Source organism: Medicago sativa, chromosome 7 (assembly GCF_051527215.1).
Source record: "Medicago sativa cultivar Bolivia chromosome 7, Bolivia_mono, whole genome shotgun sequence".
Lineage (NCBI taxonomy): Eukaryota > Viridiplantae > Streptophyta > Magnoliopsida > Fabales > Fabaceae > Medicago > Medicago sativa.
The window spans coordinates 74,065,759-74,089,449 of record NC_140755.1 but is presented as its reverse complement, the minus strand read 5'-3'; the positions used below and the strand labels follow the sequence as shown (position 1 = coordinate 74,089,449).

At 33.2% G+C, this 23,691-nt stretch overlaps 2 protein-coding genes and 1 pseudogene across 2 annotated transcripts; 1 reads left to right on the top strand and 2 right to left on the bottom strand.

Annotated features, from left to right (window-relative positions):
* Positions 1–396: 396 nt before the first annotated feature.
* On the bottom strand, positions 397–7,988 carry LOC146908375 (uncharacterized). Its single transcript, XM_085730951.1, has 4 exons — positions 7,551–7,988; positions 6,598–7,015; positions 3,826–3,947; positions 397–1,469 (listed from the first exon to the last, which is right to left on the bottom strand). The coding sequence occupies exons 1-4, from the start codon at positions 7,656–7,658 to the stop codon at positions 1,017–1,019; spliced, it is 1,101 nt and encodes a 366-aa protein (XP_085587077.1). The 5' UTR covers positions 7,659–7,988; the 3' UTR covers positions 397–1,016.
* Positions 7,989–13,007: 5,019 nt separating this feature from the next.
* Positions 13,008–15,334, top strand: LOC146908374 (uncharacterized; annotated as a pseudogene).
* Positions 15,335–16,295: 961 nt separating this feature from the next.
* LOC146908373 (elongation factor P (EF-P) family protein) lies at positions 16,296–20,884 on the bottom strand. The gene is made up of 7 exons (XM_085724649.1): positions 20,716–20,884; positions 20,562–20,639; positions 20,361–20,467; positions 18,179–18,256; positions 17,872–17,973; positions 17,130–17,211; positions 16,296–16,621 (listed from the first exon to the last, which is right to left on the bottom strand). Exons 1-7 carry the CDS (start codon positions 20,846–20,848, stop codon positions 16,500–16,502), a joined length of 702 nt encoding a protein of 233 aa, XP_085580775.1. The 5' UTR covers positions 20,849–20,884; the 3' UTR covers positions 16,296–16,499.
* Positions 20,885–23,691: the final 2,807 nt, after the last annotated feature.

The following is a 23,691-nucleotide window of genomic DNA, read 5'->3' as shown; positions in this document are numbered from 1 at the left end:
TGTTCTTTTTTTTAATGCTAGGGGGGTGGGGGGGACTAAGCACCAAACATGCATATGCTTTCAAATGATTTATGATGCCTTATTGCATTATAAATTTGTAAAGAACAATTTACAACTGAAAAACTTAAAAAAACGGGTATCATTTGATACTAATATAATGTTGTATGGTATCACAATGACTTGAGATGCAGAATTTCAATTTTCAAATTTAATTGTATTTTCTTTTTTTCTCAATAAAAGAAAATTTAGACAAGTTTGACCCCAAAAAAAAAATAAAAAAAATTAGACAAGTTAGATCCCAATAACTGGTTAGGGGAAGGGAACTTTTATTTTCACTATCTTGCATGTGTTTTCTAGACAAATCTACAATCTATTAGTATTACATTTCATAAAAAATTACTGGAAACATACCCCTGTATCATAGTTAAATGCTTTATGCATTCATATGTCAAAAGGAAAAATAAATAATCCAACAACGGAACCAAACAATAGAATTCTCAACATCCCCTAGAAAAACAAAATAGAATTCTCAACATCTACAATGCCTTTACAATAGCATTACCTAAAATCCAATACTATTGTTGCTAAGTTAACTATAAAATCATCCTATGATTTTTTTTCTTCATATATACCCAAAAACAGTTCTCTGATATGATAAAAAGTAGATTTTAAAAGCAGTTTAGAGTTTGTGTCACAGTATAACAAATATGTAAATGGATTTTTTAAGCCAAAAAATTGGAAAAACTTTAGCTTCTATATTTCATTTACAGTTTCCTTTGTCCCTCTTTTGAAGCAGGGCTTTCACTATTACACGTTGAAGATTAACAATCAAATGTGTTAAAACTATCACACTTTTCATCTTTTATGCTGTCTCTTTGCTAGGGCATACATTAAGCCCTAGCAGAGCTACATTTGTCACATCCCTCCCCAACAAAGTTTGCTTTTTTCCATCTTTTCATTCCCCACTTTTGAAGGTAATAATATCTCTTTCCCTTATTTCCTTTTCCCTTTCATAACTAATCATCCCAGTTATCTTCCCATCCATCTTTGTTTGAAGATCTAGAAGTAAGGCCATTTGCCGAGATACTTCCTGCATGGCGCACTGCGGGTGATTTCACCGCTACATTGTCGTCCCAATCATCGTCCCATACTTGATCCCAACCTTCAGCAGATTCCACAACGGTAGCTGAAGCAGACTCGGGCAATGCCATTTCGAGCTCTTGATATGGGATCTCATCGCGCGGTTTCTTCTTGAACATGCAGCAACAAGCCCATGTAACTCCAAAGACTATTACTGTGAATATGAGGAAATAGGCACCGTTTACTGGCGTTAAAATCTTGTCATATGAAGGAAGGCGCAGAAAAAAACTCGCTTCAGGTACGGGAGTAACAGTGTGAAGCACACAATCCCCTTTTCCAGCATCCAAAGTCAGTTCGGTACTTTCACTTTTAATTCGTTTGATGGTGACCTGAAAAACAAGATTGTAAAAGCAGTGAGCCAATTGCAAATCTGACATGTAACCAAACAGAGCACACAAGCGCGACCACATAGTGCTTTTCACAGTAAATACAAATAAATGAAATTTGGCAGAACAGAGATGTGTGAACTAAATCAAAAATGGGTGTTTTTGTTTGTAAAAACAGAGATCACACAAAATGTGGTGTCTCAAAATATGAAATCCTATAATGCTTCCAATGAAAAAACACCAGAAATCATGAAAACCATAAAGGGTGGATTTCATCTGTATAATGTTTATGATATTATTTTTTAAACACTTATTAATTTAAATTAGGATGTGTGTAGCAACGATATCCCAGCGCATCACACAAGTCCCTAACCAGATATTGACATTGCAGAGAAGCTGCCACTCAGAGTGTGCACTATTACTTCACTGTCATGATTATGATGCTGCCATGTCAGCAACATGCTGCTTATGGTGCCAGTGTTGGGAATGTAAAAAGCTTTTGATATCCATTTCAAGTTACACAGAAAAGTTTACGCTTTAGAAAGAATCAACAATATGAAGGAGGTTGGTGGAGTTAATTTTGCTAAAGAATTTACAGAGATAATTTTGAAGGAGATGAGGATGTATTAGAGTGTGATGGAATGGGAGGAATCAAACTAAAAGGATGGAGAAAGCTAGCAACATGTAAGACATCTTCACCACTAACAAGATCCGCGGTGGTATTCAATGTGGCTGCTCATTGTATAACTTGGGTTTGTCTCAATGCTTGATTCCTTACCTCCTAAGAGCTACGTTACTTGGCATGATGGGTTTTCAATGTCAATTTGTCGGACTTAACTCACTAACTCCAGTAGCAGTGCCTACATCCACATTTACATTGTAATCAAGATCAAATGCGCCATTGGAATCAATTCATCCCTATCATCAATGCTGTCTTCATAATCTTCATATTTGTTGTTCCAAACTAACTTTTTGTTCAGGGAGAATGTTTCAAATTTCACAAACACAAGAGACTACTATGATAGCAAGTTACCTTTGCTTCAACTCGACCACTTAATAAATATGAATATATACCTAATGGTTATTACATATGGTTCCTAAGCAAAAGGGCCATTACTTACCGATCAAAGGTGAGCTCAATTTGGTAATGATTCAGCCTAAAATCACCTAAACACAGGGACGGAAAATTCAAAAAATGGGTTGCACAGTAGAGTGGCCAGAGCGCAATAATGTGACACATCAAACAACTTGAACTGGGATGGGGCTGTGACAACACACTACAGCCTTGACTAAGTAGTTCAGATAGATTATATCATTATAGTAGTTGAAAGAAGGAAAAGAAATGGAATGGTGAGTTCCAAAGGAACACAATACTTTCAGCACCCTTCCTTCTAAAATGCAGAAAATTTGAATGAGATTTAATGAACATTTTGTTTCCCCTGCCATTGCCAACAATGAGCAACAAGGGTTTTAGAAAGGATTAAAGCTGTCAAGATTGATTTGAGAACATTACAAAAAATTTATTCATTTTTAGTTCCTACAAATTACAAATTACAAAATTGCGTGCGTTTAGTCCATAGTGAGGGATTACAAACATAATATTTTTGCTAAATCTAGGGACTAAAAATGAATCCAAAAATTATTGAACTAAAATCAAATTGTGTCAATTTTATAGATATTAGATATCAAAAAAATATTTAACCCTTCAACAAATATGAAAAGATAGAATGGTAAGAAGTTATAAAATTTCTCCTCTACTTCCTATTCTTCGAGTCCCAAATCTTCCTTATCCTAATATAGATGGAGAAACGGGCATTGGTGTCTTTTCCATTCTATGTCATAACATACTTTGTTATATTTCTTTCCATCCACACACATATGAATTGTAAGATTCTGAAATTTCTACCTCAGAGTCCTAGAAATGATAACATACTGTGTTATATTTCTTTCCATCCACACACATGAATTGTAAGATTCTGAAATTTCTACCTCAGAGTCCTAGAAATGATAAAATTGTTCAATGACCGTCTATTAGTCATCTAAAGCTAAGTCACTCAGGTTCGATTCTCGCTGCTGCCAGTTTCGGTGGGTTAATTTGGCTTCTTAAAAAAAAGAAGTCATCTAAAGCATGATATTTGCTGATAATTTTTAAGAGATGATGTTTTTTATCCAAAATAATGCCGAGTTTTCTTTTGTCTGTCTAACAAAATAAACAATTATTTTAGACAGTGTTGCATCTCAGAAGCTTTTGCTTCACTTTGAAGTGTGAAGGGTATGAAGAAGAAATGAGACGTCTATCCAAGAATAATATCATCAGGTAAATGAAATAAAAGTCAGCTTAACATAAAATGACCAATACCTTTTCTGTTTTATTTTTGTCAACTTCTACATTGCCAAGGTTACTTTCAAGATCACTGCGAAACTTCACTTTGATGGTGCCACCCCCTCTATTTTGAAGAAGAACAACAAAGCTTTTGGAATCTGGTAATGTTCATAAGAAATATAAATGCAGATGAGTTCATATTTGACTCTTACTAATAAAAGTAGTACAACAGAACTGAATAATTGACCCGATGTTTTTGTTATATCAATTGGGAGGTTTTTCCAGCACCCTTCCTTTTTGCAGGGTATGTCAGCAATTAGTAGTCAGTATTTCCTACCTTGAAATATAAATACATTAATTTATTTTGTATTTATATTTCAATTAAATGGCGCACACGACTAAATATTAGCTACAAACTGCTAAGATACTAATACGCTCATAAAAACATAGGTAAAAAAGGAATCTCTTGTTGATAAGCAGCATTGCATGCTTTGCTTCTTCAAATGCTGATCAACAACACGTGAACCCACATAATAGTCATAACTCATAATTGTAAAAGCAAGCTGGATCATCCCAATGATTGGTTCAGTAGATGAACTAGAGGGTAGCTCAAACAGAAGTTTAGTGTTCGCCTCATAAGTAATTATTTTATTTCTTAAAACAAGAAAAATATTCTCTCCACTCATAAATTTTGGTAGTTTAATCATTTCAGTTAAGTTTCAAAACATTCGGGGTTGTAGAGACCCAAGGTATAATTGACCTTCATCCAACTATACCCCAAGATATTGGGAGTAAATTGGATAAATAAATATGAAAATTTGTAACTCATTTAATGATTAGAGTAAGGATATTTTAATACAATATACATCAATTAAATGCTTGCTTTATCCATCTACAACTGCAAACAGATCAAACTATCAATGTACAGTAAAAGAACACTGACAGTATTGTCAACTGCAGATTGCGGAAAATAGCGGATTGTTCAAATTCCACTACGTTACGGTGCTATAGCCGCTATTTGACAACACTTTGAACTAAATCACCGTTCGCTATTTGACAACATTGCTCACTCAGAGAACATTTTCACCCACTTTCTCTTTGACTCTTGCATTTTCTCACACTTAATTTCTAGCACCCACTAATCCTGAACTAGCTCCACCACATAAAAGGAATTATCGATTCTTTCTAAAAAAGTATTTCCTGTTTAGCAACAATGAGCCACTTTTTTTTTATAAAAGATGTATACGTTATAGGCAAAAAATTCTGCAAAAAATAATAATAAAATATTCTATGAAGAGTTATCTTTCAATCAATAGTATTTTCATGTGGTAAGTAACTTCATGGAAGCATTTACTTTTTAACTGCATTTAATTTTCAACTAGCTTTTTAATTTAAATCGGAACATTGAGCTATCTTGGCTTTACTAATTTGGAAAACGTCATCTCACAAGAATTCCAGACCCTCCAAAGCTTAAGGAATTGATATGATCTTCTTGAACTAAGCAAACATTTTCATAGAAGCAATTTCTCCTTGGCTTCTATATTGGTATTTCATTTCAGATTATATATTCATCTACTAGACTACTACAAGTTATCAGATGTTCGGATCCACATTTGTGAAATCTAAACTAGATTACGATAATTTCTCTACATGTTGAAGTTATGATTTATAAACAAAAGGAGGAGATAAATAACAAGAACTATTGATAATAGCTGAGTAACTATATACAAAAGACTAAACATCAGTCTCTATTAATAGAGATGTATAACTCCTACCTAATCCTAAGTAAATAGAGAAATAAAAAAACAAACCATCATAATAACTAAGTAATATATATACTTACCAAAGTTGATATTCTAAGATTGGAAACTAATATAATGATATAATGATCTAAGATACTCTAACATCATGTAAAGATATTATAGATATTTTATTATATTCTAAAATGGTATGAAGTATGTTAAACTAGAGCTGAAAAATGTAACCAAAAGATTAGGCTGGGAATTTTACACTAATTTTACTTCAAGTTTCCATTAGAGATTAAAGTTTCCTGACATGACTTCATTAAAAGTAATAACAGAAACTAACACATAAACAAACAAACAACTAATTGTTAAAGCAAAATTGAATACCCATTTGAATATATATATATATATTCATATACTATGAGTTATTGCATGTTCAGATCCACGATTGTGAAACCTAAACCAGATTTTGATAATTTTCTACATGTTTGGGTGTTCTCAAGTAGATTCGTTTACTTTAAATATGTTGAATTTTATGAGTTTTAGATAAAAGTAGGAGAGAAATAATAGCTTTTAACACTATTAACAATAACTAGATATGGACTTGACACTAACTTTATTCAAAAGACTAAACATTAGTACCTATTAAAAGGGATACAAGACTCCTATACCTAATACTATGTAAACAGAGAAATCAGAAAACAAATCATGATAATAGGGCGAGTTTTGGGTTCTCTAAACTTATTGCAGGTCTGTGTTTTTGAGTTTAGCTTATGGGAAATCATAAGCTTGTTGGGAACCTTACGAAAAACAGCTTACGGGAGCTCATAAGCTCCTATGATATTCCCATCCAAACAGCTCTATAAACACTTGTGTCAGTAAATAAGCCCTAAATAGGTCAATGCAAACAGCCCCTAAGTAATATAGAAACTAATCTTGGAAGATATTCTAAGATACACTCTAGGACTAGAAAAAATGATCTAAAGATATTTAATGATACTCATAACATAATATGAAGATATTTTAACATAAACAAATAACTGATTAAAGCAAAGTTGATTACCCATTTTGGAAATGCAAGCAACCATGTCTCCATCGTCACTGCATTTATTCAGTCCTTCACAAGTGTCATTAGTTGTAGAATGTGCAAGTTTAATCCCCTCATTTTTACCCTTCTCTTCTACCTGACCCTTTCCTTCATCCTTTTTGGGTAAAGGAGGTGGAGCAGTAGCAGGAACAGGAGGAGGGGGTGCAGTAGCCGGAACAGGAGGGGGAGGTGCAGTAGCAGAAACAGGTGGAGGTTTATTAGTAGTTTTATTATTAACCTCCTTCTGATTTTCACCATTGTTATTCTCCACTTTAGGTAAAGGTTGTGGTGTCGGAACAGGTGGAATATTAACATCATTCTTAGCATCATTCTTTTTCTCTTCACCAACAGTCTTATTTGGATCTAATTTCTTCTCTTCTGGTACCGGAGAATCCTAAAAACCAGAACTAACTTGATTCAACCATTGTAAGCAAGATAGCAATAATAAAATAAACCATCAAATTAGTATCCGACTTTGAATAGGTCCAGAGATTATGAATATCTCGAAAAGTCTCTGACTTTACCAAACTGTCGAGTTGGTCCTTATATTTAACTTCTTTTTTTTTTTGGTGGTGGCCGGGTTTCCAACCCCCGACCTTGCATATACTATGCATTGTCCTACCAACTGAGCTAAGCTTACGAGGACGGTCCTTATATTTAACTAACTTATATCAAATAGGTCCTTATATTTTGACTGCATACTGGTCGCTATATTTAACCACTTATTATCAATATAGTCCCTCCAACTCTTAGAATGACTAAAATGAGTAAACTTTGACAGAATTAATGGCCTTTTTGAACTATTCATAATCTTAGGAATTTAATTAAGAATGTAATACAAATACAAAGTCAGAAACAAATTTGGTAGTTTACTCTAAAAAATGAAAATTTTCAAATAAAGGAAAATTAATAAAAAATAAAAAACTCACCTTTGTTGAATCAATCAATTTTCTTAGGTCTTTAACAAAGGAAGCATGAGAGCCATGAAATAGAATTAAAGAAAACAATAATAGTATCAGTAACGTGTGTTTTCCCATTATGATTTAGCTCCAACACGTTCAAAAATCACAACTTTGAATTTGATCAAGCAAATTACATGCGGAAGAGGCAAATTAAGAAGAAACAATGAAATCAAGAGAAACCCTTTTGGGAGAAAATTACTGGGTTGTGTTGAAGTGAGAAAATTGATGGAAAACGGAAATTGAAGGTGTGAGGTTGTGAAGATGGGGGAAGGAATTGAGTTTTTAGGATCAGAAATTGGGAAATTCGTGGGATTTTGGATTGTGATGAAGAATTTGTGAATTGGGATTTGATTTGGAGAAGAGAAAACAAAGAAGACTTGATGCTGAGTCTGCTTCTACAGAGATACACACTCTTTCGCGGAAAACGAAAATGAAGAACTGGTAAACGAGAGACGAATCTGGGCTGGGTTTGTGTAACTGGGCTTTGCTTTTGGGCTTCATGATACATGGTTGCTTTATCGGCCCCTCACATTGCTCAAAAGTTTTTGGATTTATCGGATTGTAACTTCTGATCCCACGAAATTTATCGGAAATTATAACTTTATTGTTATTTTAGATCAGAGCGTAGTTTCCGATCAGATTATTTTAAGACCTACTTTATCTCATTCATTTCATGAAAATCGCACCCTACAAGTTTATCCATCTAGATGGGTAATAATAATGTTTTTCTTTGCTACTAAATGGATAAATTCAGATAAAACGGTGTATTTTTTTCTCTGTTTCGATATGAGTAAATCTAGACGAGAGTGGTTTTAAGGAATTATGGAATAAAAAAAAGTATCTATATATTATGCATAATGTATTAATTTTATTTTATATAATTTGGATACAATGTCAATTTAAAAGAATTTTCAATGTCCACAAATTACAACCAATCATATGTTTGAATTTAGAAGTAGTTATGATTAACTAGGGGCAACAACGGACCAATGATCTTAAGAGGGAGACACCACATTTGCCTCCAAAACATTTAGACATTATGTATATATATTGATTTTCTTAAATATTCAACATTTAGTTTATTCATAGTGCGAGTCTCCCACATCCCTATTCTTGTACTACCGTTATTGTCAACACAACATGCCTCCTGAGTACAACACAATGATTACTTTTGATACAATGATTCAATACCACGATCCAACTCCAACTCCCTCACCAAGCCGAACCAGAGTACCTACCACTTGTTGGGAAGTTCCGAGAAGCACCTAACGTAATAACATGCCAACAATCCAAGATCATAAGAGAAGGAGATGTCATATATATACCTAAAATATTCGGGTATTTGGTATATGATCGCCTCCTATATATCCAACATTTAGAGGATGGCTAGTGTGACTAATCTCTCTAGCTAACTATCGATGTTTTAGGAGCAATTATTGTCTAACTTCAAGTAAAGTGACACATGAATCAACCAAAATGAGAGGGATAGAAATAATACGTAGGAATGAGACTTCATAGTTGATGATTACTTAAAAAATTGAATTAGCATCACTCAAATAAATTTAGTTACTAAATAAACTTCTTTGAGATGATGAATATATTTGACTCATTGAAGCGTAATTTTATAGGGATTTAACATTTTAACACTTTAACACTTAAGTTTTTTTTTTTTTTTTTTTAAGAAACTAAATTAACCTATCCAAATTGACACCGGAGAGATTTGAACCCGAGACCTCGAGGAGGAGCACACTCCCAGATCCCAAGCCAATGTTTATATTTGCTTCAAAAGAATTATTTATATTTGGTCTTCACGTGAAAATTACTCTAGCTTCACCCATGGGGGAGACTAATCAAACATGTAACTATTCTATGCAAGAATGAAATCAAATAATTAAATGTATGTTTGGTTCTACTTTTTATGGATGCAAGATTGATTTTAGATATGTACTCCCTCCGTTCATTTTTAATTGTCACTTTTGATTTTTTACACAAACCAAGACAACAAATACATTTTACTACTTTTGATACAACAATTTATCTTTTTCCTATAATAACTTTCATCATTTAATATCTCATTTCATATACTTCTCTCTCTACAATAAATAATCAATGGTAATAAAGGCAAAATAACATTTAGTGTTGTATTGAATTTGAAAGTGACAGTTAATTAGAAACGAAAAAACTATGCAAAAGTGACAATTAAAAAGGAGCGGAGGGAGTAGAATTGATTTTGACATGTTTAAAAATTCTCCAATAGAATTAATTTTGCCTTTTGAATTTATTTTAGTTTGAAGCTAGAAATTTAAACTTTTTTCTCTACAACTAACTTTTAGCATTGAAGTTATTGTTCAATCCATTTTTACATTAAATGTATTAAAACATACTTAAATCACTTCAAAATCAATTTTTGTTACATGAGAACCAAACATTCATTAAGCTTATTTTAATGTGCTTGCATTCCCTCCTTAATTTGTAATGGACCATAGTCAAGTTATCACGATAATTCTAACACAAGGAAAAGGAGGATGATTATTCCAAGGTCTTTGAATTCCTTCTTTAAACCTTAAGACTACACATTCAAACCTAAAACAATGTGAAGATGAGAGTTACAAGAGTCTTGTAATCTACGCATTGATTATCTACTCTCTTGAATTTTCTAAGCCATAAGAGTGATTAGTGAGAAATAAAGTTCTAGCAATCATCTTTCCATTATAGCATGATGAGTTGAGAGATATCCTTGTATTAAGAAAGCTATTGTAATTCTATTTTTCTATAAAGTGGAAATATTTTATTGTAATTCTACATTTTTTTTATATAATCAACTTCTCTATAAGCTTCCTAGAAAGAAGTATGGTAGGAAGAAACATATTTTCATTCAAGCCGGAAAGAATAAAGTGCTGCATATAATAGTATATATCTTCTCTTTTACAAATGTATAATTGCAAAATGCAAACATACTATTTACTTTGAAAACATGGATGTTTTTATTTAATTTCATTTAGATGCCTAGGTAATTACATAGCTCAGATGAATTATAAGTTACAACCTCACTAAAGATGTCTGATACTTGGCTTAGACAATGACTCCTCTGGAATCTTAAAGTAGACAAAAGGTGTGAGAAAAAGATGGAGAAATATGTAACCCTTTAAGCCTCCAATGTCACATTCTCAACTATAAACTTGTCACATAGCAAATGAAACTGACATTGCAACAATAACCCGTGGAGAAAATGCCTGTGATTGAGAGGAGATTCGGAGATGAAAAGAGCACTCTGTTAGATGAATTTGAGAGGCTCTCTTTCGAGGTGCATGCCGCGAAGCTAAACCGAGCCATGCTAAGACGGAGCCTATCGGAACCAGGGTCGCAAAGGTCACCGTCACGACTCATTTGCATGGCTCCTATACCTCTGGTGACTCAGGTCATACAAGGGCCTCATCATGGTAATGGTCATGGGCTAAGATTTCATAGGGTCTTGAAGAAATTACTCAAACCTATTTTTGGTAGGAAAAAGCTGAGAGCAGGAAGGAAATGTGTCTCTGATCCTATGGATATCATCTTTTGCAAGGACTTCAGTAGATCACTACGGTTCTGATCAAAATGGCAAAACATGATTTAATATCTACTATATATCTCTTGCTCTTCTTATTGATCACTGAACTATCTATATGTTATTATCTATTTATTATATGTTCTAATAAATATACTATTGTAATTTCTTGCTGTTCACTGAACTATCTATCTGCACTATTATATGTGAAGTCCTAGAGGCTATCTGCATCTTTAATTTCTAATCAATATAATTACATACCTTTTTGAGTCAATCAATTACATGTAAAAAGGTGTAAATCATAACAAAAAAGAAGAGTGGATGGCACTGTGACTCTGTAATTACTTTCCAGTGTTTCTCCTTTTGCACGCCTTGTGCAGGCTGAATCACCGTGGTTTATTTTATATCTCATTTTGATTTGTTCAAAAAAAAAAAAAAGTGAATCAACATTTTAGTTATTTATATTAAAATGGCAAGAGTTAATTAACATAATCCTTTCAATTTATATAATAGCAATTTTGTCTAATGTTGGTCAATTTAATCATTTTTTCATATCATGGACCATAAGAATTTTGTAAACTGAATGGAGCCTATGAATTGGAATGAAAGGTGTTGGTCTATGATATGATAATGGAACTCTTATTGAAGGTGGTGTCGATCCTCTTAAAAGGGTTGGTCCTTTGTGCATGGCAAATGGAACTCTTTTTGAACGTGGTATTGGTCTTCTATGATATGAAAATTGAACTCTTATTGAAAGTGGTGTTGGTCCTCCAAAGGGTGTTGGTCCACTCGCAACTTGAAGAGAAGGTGTGAATCCTTTGATAGGTAGTAGTGGTGTGATTCCAAATTCATACCTCATTTTCTTCAAAAGTAAAAAAATTTAAGCAAAATACACCCTAATTTAAATTACTTAATGGCAAAAATATTTCATGCAATTTACAAACTCTTAGGCTAAATGCTTCCCAGCTTTTTTTTACTTCATGGAAAAATGCTCCTAAAAATATTGTTAAAATACACTATATGACATGTCATCGATGTAAACAAATTAAATTGTAATTTACCGTGACACCTCAACCTCCTTGAAAGAGTTATTTGAAGCGGGAAACATTTTAACTTTTGTGTGTTAAATTTAAAGAAAGATTATACTATTTCGTAAATTTGGGGTTTTAGGTTCATAATTTTGGGTCTCAATAAACTATTTTGTTCCATGGGAAATCCATATTCAAACACTTTAATCTTCCATACTCTTATGCATAAAAAAAGAAAAATTACACTCTTCGTCCTTTAACTTAATATCAAATAACAATTTTGTTTCTTTAACTTTTTTCATAGCATTTTGTTCTTTTGTTCTATTTGCGTAAGAATTTTCAAACATCAAATCTAAAATTGATAAGAAAATATGAGTGAATAACCCTATATTTAAACACTAAAAACTCATAGCCAAGTAGAATCATCATTTTTTTCGTTGGTCAAGTAGTCTAGTGGTTAGAGCTCACACAATTTAATTGTGGAGCAGTGGGGTATGTGGGGTTCAAACCCCAGCCCCCTGTATATAATATGCAATATCCTACCAACTAAGCTCACGGGATGTAGAATCATCATTTTGAATCTTGAAAATCTATATACAAAGACAAAAATAATGTAAAAAAAATAAGGGTCTTGTTAACTTGTGCCCTAAGGGCACAAGATAAGAAACTAAATGTAGAAACTTAATCTTGGAAATTGTGCATTCATAACCTTAAAAACTTCAAAACTTATATTTTCAATGCAATATTTGTTTTTATATTCTATTTTAAGATACTTATCTTGCGCCCTGAGGGTACAAGTTAACATTTTCCAAAAAATAAATAATAAAGAACAAAATCAAAGTTAAGAGACATAGTCTCATCCTTGTTACAGAAAGAGCTAGCATATCAGCAAATGTCATAACATCGACCCTCTTCCTTTCCCCTTCATAGCTTCACAGTCATGGCTCCTCCAATTCCCACATGCTCTCAAATTCTCCAACCTTATACACTGATCAATATCCCATTTTTCACCACCAAATCCAACATTAACAATATCATTACTCTCCAACAATTTAAACCATTTATTCAAACCACACACTCTTTCTCTATCACCAATTCCACCACAAAACGCTCAACAAACAACCTCGTTGATTTTCAGGACAAAACAACTAGGTACCAAATCAAAAACATTGTCCAAAAAATCACATCATTATCCTCCTCAAAAAACAAAACCCAATTGCTTCAACAAATCCTAGAAAAAGATACTTCTGAATTCCAAATTCAAACCATATCAGATTTCAATCACCTTCTCATGGCTCTTGTCATTTCACAAAAACTTGATCTTTGTCAAACAATTTTCACAAAGTTGTCATCTTTTCATCTTGTTCCAGATTGTTGCACATATTCAATCATGATAAGGTGCCACTGTAGCAAAAATGAACTTGAAGAAGCAAAAAGAGTACTTTTTACTGTTCTTGAAAATGAGTTTGAACCAGATTCTGCAACCATTACTGTTTTGATAAATTCCTTTTGCAAAAGGGGTAAAGTGAAGAAAGCTATGGAGATTTTTGAGTTTTTGGAGAGAAAGGGTTTGAAGCTTGGTGTACAAGCATACAACTGTTTGTTAAGAGGGTTGGCTTATGTGGGTAGGGTTGATGAAGCAGTTGAGAATTTGATGGATATGAAGGAAGGAAATATAGGGGTTGATATTTATTCTTATAGTGCTGTTATGAATGGATTATGTAAAGTGGGTCGTTCGGACGAAGCAATGGAGTTGTTTGATGAAGCTGTTGGAGCTGGATTGAGGCCTGATGTGGTTACTTTTAATGCATTGATTGAAGGGTATAGTAGGGAAGGAAGAGCAATGGAGGGTGTTGGTGTTTTGAGGATGATCAAGGAGCATGGTTGTGTTGCTGATTGTATTAGTTATAGGACTGTTTTACATGGGTTGTTAAAGTGGAATGAAACTGTGGAAGCATTAGGGGTGTATAAGGAAATGGTGAGGGTTGGATTTGAAGTTGATTTGAGGATGATGGGGACTTTGGTGAGGCGTCTGTGTAAGAGGTCGTGGAGGGAAAAAGGGTTGCTTGATGATGCTTGTGAAGTGTTTGAGAAAATGAAAGAGAGGGGTTTGGTGGTTGATAAGAGGACTGTTGAGGTGATGGTTGAGGCATTGTTTAGGGGGGAGAAGTTTGATGAGGCTTTGGTGAATTTGCATGATATGGTTAGGTGGGGTTATTCTCTTGAGGCAATTGCATTTGAGAAAGTGATTGAAGGACTTTGTGGTCAGGGTAGAGTGGATGAGGCAGTGTCAACTTTGCTTCTTTTGCATGCAAATGGAGGATTTCTTGATAGAGTTTCTTTTGGTGTATTGGTTAATGAACTTAATGCACATGGGAGAGTGTTCTGTGCTTCTGTTTTGTTTGGTGTTGCACTAAAGCACGGCGTTGTTCTTGTTCTCAATAAGGAATTGCAAGCTGACAGAAAGGAGTTAGCCAACATTTGGATACCTGGTGAGTGACCTTTTGTCGCGTCCGGAGGGTTGTTCACCATGAATTTTTCAAAGCAACTGTATGGAGCTTCGCTTCTAGCGTGCAGTTTCATCGTGATTCTTACTTTTTCCAAACACACTATTAGTCAACTCAAGCAGGCTTAATGAGCAGAAATGGATATTGAGTTGCTAGTGGATAAGGAATTTCAAAGGTGCGGAGTCTCGGAATACCATGATTGCAGGCTATGTATGTCCTAACTCCTAAGTGACTGCTTTGGACTAGCCTTGACTAAGAGTACAATGGCGACTCTGCTTGTGCTCACACAGGGTTGCTTGTTGGAAACAGGATTGTTCTTGGATTAGATACCACATGCTTGGTTTGAATATTCAGCTCAGAGAATAAGTATGAACAGAAACATAATAAGATAGTTTGATCAAACTTTCAGTGTGATAGTAGACCATTGAATCTCATGACATGCTTCATTCAATGGATATTCACCCAAGCAATAACCGTTACTCTACCAATTTGATAGTAGAGCATTGTGCTCATAAAATGAATGTTCGGTTGATTCCATTGCTTGTATCGCTAGGTGTTAGCGGTCCTGTTTTGTAGCGAGTTGAGAGGATTTGCTTTTCTCTTCTGTGCTGTGTGCTGTATTATTCATTGTACTCCTTGTTTAATATAATTAGTTGTTTCAGCTGGTTATGAAGAGTATTTTTGTAGGTTCTTTTGTGCAGAGAATGCTCTCTCAAGGTGTACACCTATTGAGGTGTTTAACAATCATTTTTCTTAATTTTGAAGTATGTTTTATCTTGGGAAAGACAAATATGTTTGCACTTACGAGTCAGAGTTGCATATCGTCTTATAAAGAGTGATTTGATCCGTGACCCGACCTAATTTTTGTTTGTGTTTGTTTGGCATTTGTAGCAATACGTGATCACAACACAACAGACAACATCAGTAATTGTTCTATATATTTTTAAAAATAAATAAATGTTGGATATTAATTTTATTAAAATATAATTGCAAGTATGAGTGATGTGATAACTTTAACTAAAATTGTGTAATAAATAAAACTACGATTATTTCATAGGTGAACCAACACTAGTTGAGTTTAGCAAGTTGTTAGCGTGATGTTAGTTTGACCTCTCATATAAGACCTTCCTCCTTCCCTTCTCTAGCTTATGGTTCTCTTTCTCTCTTAATCTCATTTCATATACTTACTTTATTATCATTTGCTTTAACCTGAGGTCATTAGTGAGTTATTAGTCATGCTCAAAATTTCCTGTATATGAATTTTGTTGGTATTAATTTTAGGACAGTAAATCCTTATTCTTGAAAGATAACAATTTCTTAGCAACCGTACTAGAAAACAGAGTTAAGTTCCTCTTCATTTGCTTAAAATACATGGACAATGTCATTTAGTGCGAGATAGATACAAAAAAGTATGTAGTGGGTCATACCACTAAGTGGGTCCCACCACTGTTAATTATTTTCAAACTTCTTTGTGTTTTTATATCTCCAAATTGAAGAAATAGAGAGGCTAATAAATGGAGAGATCTTAACTCTAGAAAACATTAGCTACTTATCCACAAATTTTATGGTTGATTCTTTCTTTCTGTTCATTCCATTGAAGACTGCAAAAAAATTATGACGAAGACAAAGATTTCATGCACCACAATCATGATGAATAATGCCGCAGGAGACTCAGTTTCGCAACTAAAGTTACAACAAAATTTTAACTCGTTGTTCTGATGCACATAGTCGTTGTGCTGTGTTAACTATTACATATGCTACTTGTTATTGTAAAAGAACAAAAGAAATCACGATACTCTGAACTTCTATTGATGAAAAAACTTGATATGAAATCTTAAGCACGGCTCATGTACTGCCCAGATCTTGTATCAACCAGTATTTCCTCGCCTATATTTACAAAGAGCGGGACATTGACAATAGCACCAGTATCGAGAGTTGCTGGCTTTGATCCACCACCTGTCAATCATGTTCCATTTACAGTTAGTTCTACAAGGGAGTGTAAGACGAAGGGCAATAAAAAAGCACAATAGGATATCACGGTTGTTTTTTTTTATTCTGAAGACAGATGTACACAAACCGATCCTACTCTCTTGACATTCAATATATCTCAGAGGTCACGAGTTAGACTCTTACAAACGCAAGGTAAAGTTACCTACAATGGATTCACAGTGGATATGTCTCTTTCTTGGATCCTGCCAAGGTGGGGGCTTTATACCCTAGGTTGTCGTTTTTTAGCTTTTATATTTTTATAAGGCCAATTATTAGCCGATAAAACCCATTCGCACTCCCTTGTTTTTTAATGCCAAATTGTGAAATATGCATTTAGGGAATATTGTCAACCAGATAACTTTATCATTTTAGTGTATCAATGAACTTTTGTGATTCCATAAAGGGCTGGCAATAACAATGCTTACAATATAAATTTGGTCAGAAATAAATTAGCAGTATAAGAAAATGGCATCACCTTGGGCTGTGTCACCCTTAAGTCCGGGATCCACATCGACTACCTTAAGCTTGACTGTTATAGGGAGATCAACATCAATAACCTGAAAATATAAACAGACAAGTTGCTAAACAATTTTATTTATAAACACCATAAATACTAATCAGTGAAAAGGCTTCATTAGGTTCCGTCTTTAAAATGAGCAAGTATGATTCCATCCTTAAATTTTATGTTAAAAATAAAATTACATCAAGAACGGATACAGCATTAATCACTTAAGGAGCCCTGTGCCTAGCAAGCTATGCATACACAAGTATTGCATTCAATATACGAAGTTGCAAACACACTTGAAAGTTGAAACCATTAACTATTACAAGAATACACCTTGTACTTATCAATGCTTTGAGTAAGCATTTGAAACTATTTGACAGCAGTCTAAGTAAAACACCATTTGGGAAAAAGGAATACTCTCAAATAGTACATTGCATCAAAATATATGGGATTTGCAGTACATTTTTAATTAGTAAAATACATTAGCAACTATGAATCGATGCTTTCCTCCATTGGGACAGATTGAATTGCAATTAGTTACTTCCCCTTGTTAACTCATATAACAATCAAATTAATTAAAGTTTTCAAATATTTGAGCTCACTTTTTGTCTTAGAACACATTTACCCATATTCATTATCATCAATACTGGCCAAGAAAATAAAGGTTTGAGAGTGTGAAAGACGGTAATAAACTATGAGATGAAAAGGTTACTTTTCCATTCCATAACAGCAAATTGCAGTCCATTCCCTCTTTCAGCCACTTTGTTTTGTTCCCAACTTCTGATTCATCCAGACGAGTCTCCTCGTATGTACTCTGATAATATAAAATTAACAAAGTAAAAATTAAAGGGTATGGACTGAAAACAAAATAATTGTTGGAATAGAGAATTTGGACCTAATTAGGCTAACTTTTCATTATAATTGAGGACTGATAGGAAGTAATTAGTCATTGTTACGAAAAATATTGATATCTACAATTAGATTATGTATAATTATGGATTCCAGTTTCCAGATGATACCAAGTCCATGAAGACAAACTGAACACCGTCTTTATATGTGAACTGTTTTGTTTCCTTGACTATATCAGCTTCGTCAATCTGTCAAAAGGAAATAAAACATACAAGATAACAACAGAAAAGGTTAGTTCCAATAAGAAATTAGAAGCAACAAATTGATAGAGAGACAAGACTCTTATAATACTTCGCAATTCATGTGCCATAACATCACTCCAGACTCTTACCACTCACATAAATGAGTTAGATTAGCTTAGCAATTCACAAGAAAACAGGGTGGTTTATGAGTTATTACATAACAGTCACATAAGTGAGTTAGATTAGCTTAGCAATTCACAAGAAAACCTCAAAAAGACAAATTCTTTCGGGGGGGTGGGGGTGGTGGTGGATGGGTTATGAGTAACTACAAAACAGTAACTTTTTAGGCACTATGATGCACCAGTTCTTTTATCCTCCCATATCTTACTCGATGTGTTCTGATACGCTGACAGGCATCAGTGAAGTATTGGAGACCCTTTTAAAAAATAAGAAATAAAATCTGAAATGCTCTCGATACAGCATCAACATGCCTTTGGCGTGCAGTCAATACATCTGACTCTTCTTTTTATGGCTTCACATCTTATTCCCAGGTACATAATTTATGTTGAATGTTGATATTCCCACTCATTAATTGTAACAAATGCAATTTATATCACACATTCACCCATTCAGCTCCTAATTCCCATATTCCTACTTATTAATTGCCACAGATGCAATTTATATCATCGCTTAACTTTCTTCACCCATATTCAAACTTTCATCACTTTTGTTTATTTATTTATCTATATATGTAATCTAAACATATTGTATCCTATATTTTTCAAGAAACGAAGCGTCGTTGTATTGTACATGTATAGTATCTGATACTCCTATTGTGTACTTGCATTATAGTTTAGGCATAAAATTGTAAGACAAACAGCATACAACCCTCCACACTATGTTGCATCGTGCTTGTATAACAAATGGCAGATTGATCCACTAACCAGCAAATCTCAATTAGGCCCAACAATCTGTTTCCATTCTACCTCCACAAATTAGAGTGGGTCAGGTTGTTTGCCCATGAAGGTAGGTATGATGCAAGTTTTAAATACTATCATTTAAGCAGATTCAGAATTAATTCTCAAGATCTCCAGCGTGAATATGACCAGGTAAAATTCTAATTTGTGAATGTGTGGAAAGCCATGTGACACCTATATTACTAAAGCTTGCTAAACAATTGGTCAATTGCTACCACCATAAAAAAGGGGATTTCCGGTTGCGAGATGAAAAACGAAGTAGAACACAGGCGGAACAAACAACTGACTAGGAAATCTAAATGTTTGGTTTCCAATTAGCTTCAATGCGTGTCTGATTTCATTTCATGGTAGAAAGTATTATAATTAAACTTCATTAGAGTCCTCTTTTAGTGAAAATAGAGGTTTTGGGATATTGTCGGGCAAAATTGATTTTGCCTTCGGCCCTCGGTTAGACTATAGTTGACATCAAACTAGATTTCAAAGTAAAAAGGTAACTTACACATTGAGTCAGAAAATTAACACTGTTTCACAGCAAATTAGATTTCAGAGTAAAAAACCCAAACATAAACCATTTCACCTCAAACTCAATCGCAACTAAATAAATTTTACGAAAGCCCAGGATTAAAAGCCCTTACTTTAGGCCCACCAGCAAAAAGATTATTTTCTATTAGTTTTTACAAAGCAAGAGGGTCACACATTCTAGCAAAAAGGTCCAACCTCTCTCAAAGTTTTATTTTGGTCTCACTCACCAATGAGTTAACCCTAAATCAATTTAATTCAAAATTAACTTTATCAAACGCTCACCAATGTTGTCAAATAGCAGCGCTAAAACACTATAGCATAGCGAAATTGGAATAAACCTCCATTTTCCGCAATCCGCAATTGAATAATACTAACACTCAATCATGTTTTTTCTTTCTTAGTAGAAAAAAAGGCAACTATGACTACATCAAGCTTATCTCCCTCTACCCCTAGCCCCAAAAAGAATATAATAAAAATTAATCATCAATTTGACTTCAGAGACATAATCCAAGCAATTTCGAAGTAAATTCATATTCGTTCTTCTACTAAATCCACTAACCAATGCAAAACTGTAAAAACAAAAAGATTTCACAAAAACCATGGCACATTACCGAACTTCCAGCTCTGAAGGTCTTTTCAACAGTATTTCCAGTAAGATGATTCTTAAGCTTAGTCCTCACAAATGCAGCACCTTTTCCAGGTTTCACATGAAGAAACTCTACAAAAACAAAATTCAAAACACAATTTTAATCACTAGTTATTATAATCAAAATCACAAACATTATGTTAATTAATAAAAAATAAAGCATTACCTAAGACACGCCAAGGTGAACCATCAACTTCGATATTGGTACCAACTTTAATGTCATTACTAGATACAGCATAAATTTCTGTAAAAAAAATGCATAGATTAGCAGAATTTACAAGGGGTGGTTAGAATAGAGGTTATTGAAAGTTAAAACTTACTGAGAAAATGGGGTTTAGAAGGGGTGCGGATAGGAAAGTTGGAGGGGTATGAAGAAGAAGATTTGCGGAGAGAGAAAGATGAAGAAGAGAAATGGGAGAGGTTGAGCTTCAAGGTAGCACTTCCCGCTATCATGTTGTGTTGACGTATGTTTTCTAACTGCAGAAAAATGGTTTCTAGAGGATAAGGGAAGCTTTTTTAATTCACATTCTATGTTTCTAGTTTTTTTTTTTTTTTTTTTTTTTTGTATTTTTGTATTTTTTTTAATTTTTTTTTAAATGGTTATACTCTATAGATTGATTCTTGATTCTCAAGTAGGTATGTTCATGAGAATTTGAGTTCGATTTCAGTATAGAATAATTCTTAATTAGACTTTAATTATCTTTTAGTCGAACTTCGACTTACTACGATTCTTTTCCCTAAGAATTGAAAAGGTTAACACAAAAAAATATCGAGTCGGTAAGACTTAATACTTTTTAGGGGAATAGATGTTAAATCTCTCTCAAAAGATTTCACACTGTTGCATTTTTAGGATTGAATTCAAACCTAAAACATCTAGTAAAGTTGGAAGAGATATCTTATTATTTTATCAAAGTACTTTGAATTTCTCCAATTAAACCGAAAGAAATATTTTACCATTTCATGAAGTGTTTTTGTTATGTTGCTTCGTTGTCTAAATTGTGGTGTTTTACCTTAGATATACATAATTTAGGTTTTTTTTAATGTCCATTTTCTTAAAATATATTCAAATATACCCCACTTACTCAATTAAACAAAAAAGATATACTTTTAAACTCACAAATTATATCAAGTCTCGATTCAAAAGAGAAAATAATTTATAAATCTTACGTAGAAAAAGTTTCTTTTTGAATTTTCAATGTGTTAAATACACAATTCCTATTAAAAAGTTTCTTGTTTTGACTTCTAAACAAGTGATCAAGGACATTTGTTTGTATTTTCCTTCATTTTAAATAAATATCATATTTCGATGTTATGTGGATGCACGTATATACGTGTCTTAAAAATATCATAATTTTTTAAATTTTTAAAATAGTTAATTTAATATATATGAGATTAAATTTTTATGGATACACATATATATTCTAGAAAAAAAAGTAAGGGTATAAAAATGTGAAATAGAGTTGTTTGACATTGGTGAAGATAGTCATGTTCATTATGAATGATGATGATGGAGAAGAAACTTTGAATTAGTTAACATTGGATAATAATTTAGCTTTTGTGATTTTATAAGAAAAGAAAATACCTAATTTATTAATTTACGTCCACTTATACTAATGGTTTTCTCACAAGATTATATAACATATAAGTTAGACTAACACATATAAATGAAGGCGTCGGGATCGAACCCCGATCATAGCATATAGTCCAACAGTTTTAGCATTTTTGTTAGTTAAAGTACGACATGTGAACGCCTTCCATCTATATTTTATTAATCTTGAAAATGGATAATTTTGCTTATAATTGAATTAGAGGGAGGAGAAACTTTCTTAAGGTAATAAGCAAATGGTTTGGGTGCTAACTAAGTCACATTTCTTTGCTCAAAAAAAAAAAAAAAACTAAGTCACATTTCATTTTTGTTGACTAACAAATTCTAGATACTCTCTCTTGATACGTGTGAGTTTGTGAGGTGTTAACTTGACTTTTTTAAGGGTGATTTAGTCATTTCCTTCGTTATCTATACACCTTACTCTATTGATTTTGTAAGTTAGTTACGTAATAGAACCCTAGCCTCCATTAATATTCTAAACCTTGCCATCTCTGTGTCCATAGATTTCTTTATTAACTTGATCAATACTTGAGGCTGCAAAATTATTATTATATAGAATTTGTTTGAAATTGGACATTGCAAATACAAATTACACAAGCTCGTTTTCTTACTTTGAATTTGTCTACTATAGTTCTATCGAGCAATCAACATTTTGTGGTGTTCCACTCCACGTAAATGAATCTGTGTGGCAAGGTAGATTATTGTAATTAACATTGCATGATTGCAGCTATACTTTCTCTGACCATACATTTGTATTTTACATGCTACAATATGTCTTTTTTTTTTAGAATAAATGCTACAATATGTTTAATTATTTACACTTTGTGTTTTGTCTTATGTGTAGGGTTTCCATTGTTGAAGCATTGCTTCTCAGTCACTACTTGAGTTGCGATATACTGGTGGCATAAGCTGTATAAAATGCTAAAGAATTCAAGACTTTAAAGTACGTGTAAGATAAATTTATAAATTTATATTGCTCAATTTTTTTAAAGCTCGGTATCCGATCCACGACCGACTAATCTGAGGGGATCAATTTCACCGTCCACTAGCGGTCCCCATTTAAAGCCAGAGCAAAGCTCTGCATGGACTTAACCACCGAAATTGACACCAGGAAATCGAACCTGAGACCTTGAGAGGAGCACACTCCAATATCTCAAACCAACCACTAGGCCAACCCCAAATGGGTTGCTCAATTCATTATATTGTTGGCATTGCAAAAATACTTACACGTGATTTGTACATACCACACTTTAAATATCAAGTGTGTATGAAGAGAGTCCTATATTTAGATTTGAGGTGACTTGAAAAAATGTTTATAAGTGGAAGACATCTCTCACTTATAGTCCAAATTTATAAAGGAGAATACATTCAATTCAAAACCTACGACTTTCTTTCCATTTTTTATCTTAACAATTTCATGAAATGCATTAGTGTTTATGATGTTAGATTGTACCCCCTTAAGATTATTTCACATAGATTAAATGATAGAGTGTAACAACTTCACAAAATTATATCTATTAATCATCAGGTGTAAACTGTTTTCATAAATGTTGTAATCAGAAGTTATGCAATAGTATTAATTTGAAGATAAGTTTTATAAAAAAATAATTAATAATAAAAAACATAAAACAACCTTATTTTGAGACATTATTCTTTTTCTAATGTGACATTCAATATGTGAGTTCTGTAA